At 34.6% G+C, this 12,203-nt stretch overlaps 1 protein-coding gene across 15 annotated transcripts in view; it reads right to left on the bottom strand.

The window, feature by feature from the left end:
• Nucleotides 1–878: 878 nt before the first annotated feature.
• LOC143256046 (uncharacterized) overlaps nt 879–12,203 on the bottom strand; it is a 184,845-nt gene continuing 173,520 nt past the window's right edge. For 13 of the 15 annotated variants that reach the window (XM_076512665.1, XM_076512666.1, XM_076512660.1 and 10 more), the window contains 2 exons: nt 9,102–9,128; nt 879–1,792 (listed from right to left, as the gene is read on the bottom strand). In XM_076512665.1, the coding sequence (XP_076368780.1) occupies nt 1,790–1,792; nt 9,102–9,128 (30 nt within the window). In that variant the 3' untranslated portion in view covers nt 879–1,789. Of the gene's footprint in view, nt 1,793–1,861; nt 1,874–9,101; nt 9,129–12,203 lie in introns of those variants that run through there. The other 2 variants (XM_076512661.1, XM_076512662.1) reach the window with 2 other exon arrangements.

Genomic DNA, 12,203 nt, shown 5'->3' on the forward strand with positions numbered 1-12,203 from the left:
CCAAGATATGTGCGTCATGACCCCCACCAACAACAACAAAAAAATTCTCTCAAAAAGTTATTGTATTTTTCTTTAGCAAGTGAAATAAATAATTTTAGGGGGAAAAATACATGTTAAGGTATCTTAAAATGTTAATAATCAATTGTCGTTATTTTATCAGTTACTATGTAAACTGTGCTAAGAGAAGTGTTAAGTCGAAGCATCAATTTTAGAGCTGTTGCATTTCATTATTGTACAACACAAGTAAAAAATTCTAAATATATTTCTGGAATAAAATACAACAAAGACCATAGAATTATGGCAACGCAAGCTTTAACTGCTCTTATAACATTTTTTTTTTTTTTTGAATTTCGCACAAAGCTACTCGAGGGCTATCTGTGCTAGCCGTCCCTAATTTAGCAGTGTAAGACTAGAGGGAAGGCAGCTCGTCATCACCACCCACCGCCAACTCTTGGGCTACTCTTTTACCAACGAATAGTGGGATTGACCATCACATTATAACGCCCCCACGGCTGGGAGGGCGAGCATGTTTGGGGCGACGCGGATGCGAACCAGCGACCCTCAGATTACGAGTCGCACGCCTTAACGAGCTTGGCCATGCCGGGCCTGCTCTTATAACAGATCTGTCAGCTGTAACTTGTGAAACGTAAGAAGCTGGTTTAAAGAAATTCTAAATTTCTATAATGGCGAAAAAAAAAAAAAAAGAGGAAGGATTTGATGCTTGAAAGTTACTACTGTTACATTCTAGGGTTGAACTTAGTATATAATCACAAAACCGAAAGATACAAATCTGATGCAGGTTTCAAAGTTTGCCTTTTTTTTTTTTTTTAGTTATATAAATATTTGCTGTTTAGGGGAAAAAAAATCGTAACTCATACTTCCACTTTCAAAAGCAGGTTTTATTAGGTACAAAGTAGTAATAGTAAAGAATACACGACCACACTATACTGTTATCTCTACATGTAAAACAGTGAACCTGGATTGCGTACCATCGAACGTTGCCTCAGAATTAATACTACATGTACCTTCCTTATATTAACTGTTACGGTAAACACATCAAGACAACATTTTATTACTGATGAAGTTAAGCTAAAATAAATATTGTACAATAAACACACGTCACAAATACTCCGTCGACTTAACTTGTAATTCATCTTCCCATATGAACTGTGTGTTAATCAAGTAACTCACACACCTGTGATAGCGTTGTGTTCCAGCTTAGAATGAGCTGCTTGGCAATAGCAACAATTCTATTGTAAACCGATAATTTAGTCTTAAGATGTCTATAGTTTACCCATAACTTAGTCTTAACACTAATGACTCAAACTCCCTTTTTTTTTCTATCATTAATGGGAAAAAAAAATCTCGAAACATTAGGCTTAGACAAAAACATTACATTTGCTGTTTTACATTCATATCTATGACACACATTTGGAGCAGGTAAAATTATCTCTTCGGAGACTTTGGACCAAAATATAATTATTTACACCTTGTGGCTTCAGAAAATGTATATATTTATACAGTTTCAGAAAGGAGAAGGGTAGGGCATGTCAGCTTAAACTTTTTTTCTCTTTAAGCCCCCTCAATACTTTCAAAATTACCTTTTTTTATCTACAAACTATAGACATGTTCTGGTTCATTTTATAAGATACGCCAAAAAACACAACAAATTCAGTCATAAAAAAATAAAAAGCAGTAGCGCTCGAGATTCCAGAACACAGGAGCCGTTGACTTCATGATCACAAACCGATTGATGAAGATATCCCCTAGTGGTGAGAAGTGTTGAACATTACTAAAAATAGAAAGTAATAAATAGTCGTTAGTTGTGAAGGTTATTAAAAACATACAAATATTATATAGTTGTTGAACATTACTAAAAGCAGAAATATATGTATTAAACAGTCGTTAAATTTAAATTTTAATAATAATATTTTATGTAGACGTACGACTGAAAGGCACACCGCACTTATTGCGCAACGTGAAGACAACTCACGACAGACCTACTTTGAGAACGTTAACGTTTCTTAAGAGTTTCCGTTCATTCATAAACAGACCTTTCAATAATATGTTTTAAATATAAACTGTATTTCTTTGTGATGTGATAATTACTGAACTCTCCAAGCTACCAAAATTTCAGGAGACACAAATAAGACAAACTAGGCCTCAAAATATATTTGTTAATATTAATAAAAAAAGTGTATCCTTCATCAAAGTACATTTTCCGGTATGGAAAATAACAAACTTAGTTACTTCATTTGGATACCGAAATGATCAGCTTTACTTTACGGAATTGTAAAGATACAGTCACACATTCCGAACTTTACACACCAACTGATATAGTACCCGAATCTTTCAAACGACCACCTTGGTCCAAGTTCTGAAAAATTGTTATTTTAGAAACATGCCAAGAAGGTTCAGGCAAAGAATATTTCCTCTTCCACTCTCCTAATCGAATCTGATAACTTTTTGTTTTATGCAACTAGAACTACGAGATATATTTACAATGCCCTTTCCTCTGTTCCAAGGTCGTCACACGTGGTTAACAAAAAATTACATTTTGTTTTTGCAAAATGTCTGTATTATTTTAAATACAAATTTCATATTAGGTGGCCATTATAAATATGTAGGGATGACAAATGGAGAAGTTGAAAACCATTTATATTTATTATCACTTAAGAAATGTTTAGATGGTTTTATCTGGGTACCCTTTATTAATCAGAATTTGTTTGAAGTTAATACTCAAAACAGTTTGATGTTAATTTATGTAATTGTTCGCATCAGAACTACCTATAGAATTTTAAACTTCATTCGTAATTTGTTAAAATTGGTTGTTGTTACAATAAGCTAAATAGTACTGACACATTACGTAACACGAAGAAATAAAATATGATAGATGCCTTAAAATCGTTAAAAAAATTTACTTTTGTTACCTACTAAACTTCTTAATATTAATTTCAGATTTGCTTTTTCGTTTGTTGAATTTCGCGGAAAGCTACTAGAGAACTATTTTCGCTATCCGTCCCTAAAATTGATGTGATACACTATAAAGAAGGCAGGTAGCAAACATTACCCACTGTCAACTCGTGGACCACGCTAATTGAATAGTGGGATCAGAAATTTTGGAGTGAAGGATTTCTTCCAAGGAAGTTCTTCGACCGCTCTAAAGGCTTATTTGAAGTGAGTGCGGTACGGGTTTAAGAGTACTTAAAGGGTAGACAAGGGTCAATGGCGAGAGGATATAGTTTGTGATAGCAGGTTGAAGAAAAACACCACCTCACAAAGGGGTGATACGAGTGCGTGTTTTTCTTACAGCAAAGCCATATCGGGCCACCTGCTGTGTCCACCAAGGGGAACCAAACTCCCGATTTTAGGGTTACAAATCCGAAGACTTATCGCAGTCTCACAAAAGTAATTCACCATGTGGTGTGGTACTCTTTTCTGTCTTCTTTAGCTCTGGTGTTAAGTTCTTGGTGAATTGAGTTTTCTTAACTGTAGTTGGCCTTCTGCTGTGTTTATGGAACTTGTTGATATCCTTCATAGACAATATTCCTGTATGCAACGTAAGGAGCTCAACACTTCAGACTATTCAGACTAAGTATTTTTTTGCGTCTAAAAAGCTTGTGAACCTAGACTATGTTTATCAAGTTTCACAAAACACATGGTTTATTGTGGGTACTATTTCTGATTGCACACATCATATGGATATTAAATTATTTACCCCCCCCCATCCCAAGAGGAGTATTGCTAAGGGGAAAGAGGATGTTTGTTTCTGTTTTGCGAGAGAAATTTGTCTTTAATGTAGGGGAGTTTAGTTGATCTGTGAAATTCTTTAACGTGTAGGTAACCATTTTGTGCATCATATGAATTTTGGGCTAGGTAGATGGAGGCCTTCTGCACTTTAAAGAAAGTTTTACAACTTAAATCCTCTACAACTATTATTGTAATCTTGTGTAGAATTGCAATCCCTTTAGTAGACTATGCATTTTTACAAACAGTTTGTCTGCTGTTTCTGGTCCTAATACCTAAGGCAACATTGAGTAAAGTCAGTCTATCTTCTGAAACGGTTATTGTGTCTGAAGGCAACTTCATGACTTGTTATTATTCCCACTTGAGATCTTTACTTATCCAGTTTTGTCGAATATGTCAAACTGGCAACCAACTTCTACTGCTAAATGGCCAACCAACTTACGAGCAATGTAAAACTCATTTGATTGTCACGTATACTGATGTTTAGAAGCCGCATTGTTTAAGACGTTTTCTTTATACGCATTTAAAGTATTTTTTCTTCTTTTTACATGTCATTTAATTTTATAATGTTAATTTAAATTTTCACCGCTGACATCTGCCAGTTTCTCTTGTTGATTTTTTTTACTTTTGTATATGAACTGATTTTTTTAATAGTTAAATTTTCGACTTCTTAAGAGAAAATCTCGTTTGGCACAAATAGTCCTTGTAGCCTTGTGCCAAAATTTCCTAAATAAACAAGCACAACACAGCTTAAGCATAAGAATAAAGCGTGGGAGGTTAAGAAAATAGAGACAGTGTAAATCAAACACGATTAAAATGTAGGGTATTATAAGACGGATAAAAAACAATGAGAGAATCCTTGGTGGTAGTGGGTCTTCTCGGGGCACTCCCGTTTCCCCCCACATCAAAATCTTCAGGCATTGGATTTCTAGATCCCAGCCTAGGCAACCTTTTTGCCAGACCCAGAATCGGGCCGTTTGATTTGATCTGAATTTGAATGAATTACATTCATGTTCACATCTGCCCAACTTTTTCCTTTCGGGACAGGTCCCGGCCTTTCTTTCCATTGCTGCCTTTGCCTCCACCCAAAAAAACATTTAGTGAGACATTCTCCACCCAAAAAGTCAAGAATAACAACAATAATTAATTTATTAAAATAATAATAAAAAAAACCACCACTTAATCTTAATAACAATCCACGAAAGGGGACGAAGAGGAACTACAAAGTTCCTGAACACCCCAGTTGGAGAGAGAACTCTTCTGATTTCTCTCTCTCTAAACTGAACCCCTGCCACGGTAGTTTAGTTTTCTTGGTGGTACAGACGGTCATGCCACTTAGTGATGGCTCGAAGTGAAAACCAGAGTTCATACGTAATGCATATGTGTAAATAAATAAATAAATTATGTATGTATATATATATATATATATATATATACAGTACAAATGCTAATTCATTGCGGTGTTGCCACAGGCAATATGTCAAGCCCCCTATATTCTTGGTTTACGGCAAATGTCTAATTGATAAGCAGTTCCACACCGTTAAGAGTACACGTTGGATTAGAGGAATATGACACGCCGCCTTTCGGAAGAGAATAATTCATACAGCGAGATTGTTAAACAGCATGATTCTAAAGACACATTTCAAAGATATTCTCATCGGAAGGGATAACTGGTACATTACAGCATTAGGGGTAGCAACACGCTAACCCATCGTTTCTGAAAACGACATTAGAAAACATAAGGTTTGGAGTTTAATGAAAAACTAAAACAGTCGAAGTTACATATTTCATACGTGAAGCAAACAACCAAATATTGGTTATTGTGAACTGTATGCACATAACTACAGAATACGGAAAGTAATCCAGAATACAAATTAATGTGAATTCAGAGCTTAAGAGATACAAGTCTAGTGGTGATTTTCCACAACACAAATTAGAAAATCTTTATTTGGATGGATTTCGGTTTCATTTTGCAACTGGGAGTTGAAGACCTGAAAATCCTGTTTTCATAAACCTTCAATTCTGATTGGTAAATTCGTATTTTATTCGAGTTCGTTATGTTACTATCGACCGGGGGAGGAGGAAATTGGGGCATGGACCTCAATAATAATAATAAAAAAGTTTTCGGGAAGAGAGAGAGGAAACGCAAAAGGGCAATCGCGTGGTGCCGCTTAAATTATATATATATATATATAATTGCATTCGCCAGCTAAGTTTGCTTGATATGTTGTGGTTGCAGGGTGTGTTGCACCCAAATACTGTTGCCTCCACCCTACGTTAAACATCCTACTCTTTTTACTTGTATAGGTGTTTTTTTTGTGTGTGTAAGTATTTTCTTCTGTTAAAATTAGAGAAACTCCGGTAATAACACAATGGCAACTAAAAACGTTAAAATGAATGTCAAAATATCTATACATGGATTCTAAACTAATTTAAACAATTCTCTAATTAAATATTCGTTAACAAATTAGCGGATTCGGGAAGTCACCATTTTCGTTTCGGCTTCCCGCATTAGTCTCTTTCTTGTGACGTAAAAAAACGTCCCCCACTAGTACAGCGGTATGTCTAGGGATTTACAACGCTAAAATCAGGGGTTCAATTCCCCTCAATGGGCTCAGCAGACAGCCCGATGTGGCTTTCCTATAAGAAAACACACACACACACGTGACGTAAAAAAACGTTGAGAAATATATGAATATGTGATTAGCTTAACGGGACGCCACTTTAGTATGTGTTGCAGAATTCTAGTCGTCCAAACCTGCAGAAAGTTTAAATATATACCAATGAAGAAATGTGAACATTCTGCACGAATCTATGGACCATTTTCCGCGTCGAACATTCGTAATAATAAGAGGTCATTGTACAATTGTACAATTCATACCTGTATGAAACAATCAATGTGTTAAACGCTTTCAACTTAATATATCCAGGATTTTGATAATAAAATCACAATACGTACATGTATTTATTCATACATTACAATAACACTATATAATACAAATTTTGTTCCTGAATAGTGTGTGTTATTTCTTAATTGCTTATGTTGTAAAAGTACAGAAATAGCCATTACTCCCTTCAAATTCTGCTTTTATGACCGGAATAATAAAATTTAGAAATCAACCTATTTTCTATGTAAAAACTGGCAAATTTGCACATTTTCATTTACACAAGGTCTAAATAAAACAACATATGAATCAAGATTTACATGTATTTATACTTAAGTTATACAAAAATGTTTAGAAGTGAGTAGTTTTTTGAGATTTGCGACTGTACTGTAAATCACTTTCACGTATCAGCCCCCAAATATAGTCTCCCACCATGTTTTTGTTATACGCTCCCAGGTCACAAAAGCAATGTTTGAAGAGAAAAATAAGTGTTTTCCATTTACTTTAGACATAATTAATTAGTAAATAACATTTTCTGCTCAGGAACAAGAAAACGTAAAAATTTTGTTACATATTGTTATACACAATTACTTTTTTTTTTTTTTTGTAATGGTTCGTGTTTATCATAATTGGAATAAACCTGCCATTATACAACCGCTTTAGTGACTGTACTGTTCAACTTGTGTCAGCCAGTCACACTTACACCTCTCTTGTAACAAAATACTGTAGCGTAACTTACGTCAGCCACTCACACATACACTCCTCTTGTCACAAAATACTGCGGTGTAACTTACCTCACCACCTTGCATAAAATAACTCTTTTTGTCTCTATCCATTTACATCTGCCTCACAGTGAAACAGTTTTCATTTTCATTTCGCTGTCATTTGACATATATGTACATACACACACACCAACCAAATCTCAAGGGCATGACCAGTGGTTAAGACGCTCGACTCGAAATGTGAGAATCACGGGTTTGAATCCCCGTTACACCAAACACGCACGTTCTTTCAGCCGTGGAGGCTTTGTAATTTTATAGTCAATCCCACTATTCGTTGGTAAAATAGTAGTCCAAGTATTGGCGGTGGGTGGTGATGACTAGCTGCCTTCCCTCTAGCCTTACACTGCTAAATTAGGGACAGCTAACATAGATAGATCTCGTGTAACTTTACGCGAAATTCAAAAAACAAAGAAAACTTATCTGTTAATCAATATTTACTCTAAATCTAACTCAATCAAGGCTAATTGCATGTAGAGTAGAAGAGGTTATCTTTACGAAACTTCGTTTTTGTTTTTACGTTTTGTTAAAATACCCGACTTTTAACTGATTTTGAGAACGCTATAAATTAGTCAAACTTAACCGTTCGATGTCAACAAATAAACATTATTTTGGTCCTCTCTACGTTACTAGACGTAAAATTATAGTATCTGCTCATCTGTATATTGTCTCTGTATTTATCATTAAAACTCAGTTATCTTCTCACCAGTTAAGCTCCTCTGCACCTTTTTTGATTCGTCTGTTTTTCAAATGATTAATGAAATAGGTATGGTTGATATTTGGTAATTACAAAAGTACAAATACCATTTCACTTTATTTATAACACATTTTACTCAACTATAATTTCATCAGTACCACGTAATTATTTGTTCATAAGATTTTATTATACACCCATTAGCTGACTGAAAAAATCTGCTCTGGCCAGAATGTAATACTGTTTGATAAATTTAAAATTACTTTCACAATTTAAAAGACGCACAATCTCCATTTCAACAGAGACCTTGAATAAACAGTAGGAGGCAACACGTTTCAAAACAGGTTGTTGTTTTTTTTAAGATTACAGCCACTATTAATCTTCCAAGAGAATGAGTTTTTTTCTCTTATGTGGCTGTTTAACACACTAATAGTCCTTCACTGAAACTGGTCAGGCAACTAATCTCTGTCATCTCAGATTTTGAAGAACTGTCTCATTCATGAAACCAAGGTCACCTAACGTCTTCTAATCGGAAAACACGAGTTTCAAGGGCAAATAACTGATTAGGGATCAACTACCAATAAAGGTGACCTATGAACCTACGATTCCAAAGCCTCCTATGTGTGTGTGTGTGTGTGTGTGTGTGTGTGTACTCATTTTATTTGCATATCCATTTAACGTAGTCATAAAAGAGTCTCATAAAAAAACACGTAAATGACATATATAAAAATAAACATTAATATAACAACAAAACAGGCTTAGATGTTATATATAACTTCTGACAGACAGAAATGGTAAGAGCTGAATTTATGTGTCAGTGAGTTAATATAAACTGAGAATGGAATGAGGTACAACGATATCAGTTTTATACATGACAAAGTTGTAACTTATATTCAGTGCTATTCTGAAAGAATAAAAAAGTTAATTTTACTTACATATAACGCCAATAAAATATTGTATTTTTCACAGTATTACTACAAAAACATGAAAGCCTACCTTAAGTCCGACGTATGTTGAACTCTCCTAGAAGAGAAATAAAGAGTCACAAAATCTTCCATTAACACAAAAACACACTCGTGTATATATATATAAACCACTGCAGTGATGTAGCATTGCGATGATTTGTAGTGGCCTGAGTTTAGTACTGTGTTAAGCCTTGAGGTCCAAAACACTGAAATAGTTCAGAATAGGGCTACAAGGATAATACCTCTGAAAGAAAGGTGATCATACGAGATAGGTTAAGATTTTTGAACTTGTTTTGTCTTTAAAAAAAAGTTATATGGGATCTCATTCAAATGTGTAAGATTGTTAAGGTATTCTTGATGCCCAATCTGTCATCCTATTTAGTGGTAAGAACTGTAAGTCTGTGGTACACAAATATAAGATGGCAGAGTTGGAATCATTTTTAACTAAGACAGCTTTATTTTTCTAACAGGGTAGTTGGCATTTAGAATGGGTTGCCTTCAATTATGGAGGATTCAGTTAAGGGAGTCTACAGGAAGGCTTGATCAATATTTGGGATAATAATGGCTGACTTTGACTTTCTTAACGTTTAGTTGGGCTAATAGATCCCTTTGTTAACCCGAAGATGACCTAAGAATATCAAAACATTGCCCTTTATTTTAATAAAAGTTTTAATACCCATACCAGCTGTCTTGAGATACAAAAGTAGGTTCTTTGTTGTCCTTTAATGTTATGTTGATAGTAAATTATGTTTGTTTGTGTGTACAGTTACTGTTATTTGTTGTTTTCTGAAGCTGCTTCTACTGTCCTCAATTTTTAAAGGTAAGTAGAGCTACATATTTTCTGGATTTCAGTTCATATCTTTTTTTTTTACCTCTACTGACACCTCCTTTCTTCATTTAATTTTTAGTTATGTTAAACACGAGACAACTACGGTTAACAAATATATTAGTTTGGTTTGAGTTTCACACAAAGCTAAATGAGAGGTATTTGCTCTGGCCATCCCTAATTTAGCAGTGAGAAACTAGATGAAATGCACTAGTCATCACTACCCAGTGTCATCACTTGGGCTACTCTTTCACCAACGAATAGTGGGATTGACTGTTACATTATAATTTCCAGCAGTGAGAAACTAGATGAAATGCACTAGTCATCACTACCCAGTGTCATCACTTGGGCTACTCTTTCACCAACGAATAGTGGGATTGACTGTTACATTATAATGTTCCAACAGCTGAAAGGGTGAGCATATTTGGTGGGACGAAGATTTGATCAGAAGACCCACAGACTGCGAGTCGAGTGCCCTTATCACTTAGGGCATATCAAACCTAAAATATTTTTTTCACGGATAAATGTAATTGGTCAATAGTATGAAAACAACAATATCAAAACAAAGAAGGAAAAAGGATAATTTGTTATTTTAAGGTAAAATATGTACAGATTCATTACAACAGACACAGATGACACCTGATTACAATGCATAAAATCATATTGTGAATTTTTGAAACCTCTGCAATACAACAAAAGTCTTTAAGGTGACCAAAAAAATTATACATGAAATTTTGTCTCGTGCTTTAATATATGTTGCTTTAGTTTACTGGTGTTGTCGCAAACCTGACCCTACAGCTATGCAACTGAAAATGTTAGGCAAACATTACAGACAAGTCACACAGATATGTCTAAATATCACCCAATAACAGCGGAGACAAAAGCGTGTCTAAACATCATCCTTCCACAGCCAAGTCACAGACGTGTCCAAAGATGGTAATTTAAACTATTACAGAAGTCTGCGTTATGAATGTTCTGAAGGCTAATGACAGTGTACTGCAAGTCACAGGGAAAAAAGTCACAATGCTTAATACCCAAGCACAATCTAAATTAATACAAAGAAAAACATTTTAAGTTGGTAATTTGTATTGATATATATAATACAAAATCAAGTGTACTTTTCAGGCATATGTTAGGTCAATTATCACACGAATGAGTGGAATACTTCAATAATTTCTGTGAATTTAAAAATATGAACATACATTTTCAAATTGCGACTTTTCCCCTACATTCGTATTACTATATTTCAAGAAAATAAAACACATTAAAGCTAATAGAGCTATATGCATATTAGATGGGCAGAAAACTGAACTGTTTTAAATTTTTACGGATGTTCTGTATCCTATTCTTTCATTACTAAAGAGTGAATGAAGAAACTGTTACTTTTTTGGGATGCTGTTATTTATAAGATTACGCAAGTAGTGTGTATATATACCACTAAAAAAGGTTCGAACTTGTTACCTAGTTTTCGACAGTTACACTCTATAATCTATAACGAAACTTTTAATATACTTTGAAATTAATTTCGTTTTGTATTGATGTGAAAAAATTAAGATATTATGAAGATAAATAACAAAATTGCTGTTATATTTGTACGTGAGTATATGCATAAATTTACTATTCAGCGCCAAGAATGTGTAAAAAAAAAAAAAAAAAAACGCCAGCCAAGATATCAGCCAATAAGAACCCAGAGAACGAACACGCCACTCGCCACACACCTCGTGAACATTTCGCAACCGTCAAAAACAACTTTTTTAACACTACGTGACTTAAAGATATTCTTGATTTGACATTTAACACCAAACTCAAGTCATGCAGCTATGGAAGGAGGGGAATAACTTAGCCTTATTTACAAAGTGTGTGAACCACGTGGTAGTGTTGTTGATTACAACCGTATATAGCACATCTTGTTTATATGTTGCACTTTGTTGTTGTTTTTTAACATACTGATGGCGGGGCTTAATTATGTTTTCTTATAGCAAAGCCACATCGGACTATCTGCTGTGTTCACCGAGAGAAATCGAACCCTTGATTATAGTGTTGTGAATCAGTAGACTTACCGCTATACCAGCAGGGGACGAAAATGCTTAACGTAATTTATTTTGCGAAATAATGGAACTTAAACTACAAAAAAGTGGTGTTTTGTGTATCGTACTGAGATAAACGCGAAATAGGCTGCACAAAACATAACGCTATGTTGAAGCAAACGCATTGTTTTTGTTTGTTTTGTTTTTGGAATTTCGCACAAAGCTACTCGAGGGCTATCTGTGCTAGCCGTCCCTAAATTAGCAGTGTAAGACTAGAGGA

Source organism: Tachypleus tridentatus, chromosome 7 (assembly GCF_004210375.1).
Source record: "Tachypleus tridentatus isolate NWPU-2018 chromosome 7, ASM421037v1, whole genome shotgun sequence".
Taxonomy (NCBI): Eukaryota; Metazoa; Arthropoda; class Merostomata; order Xiphosura; family Limulidae; genus Tachypleus; species Tachypleus tridentatus.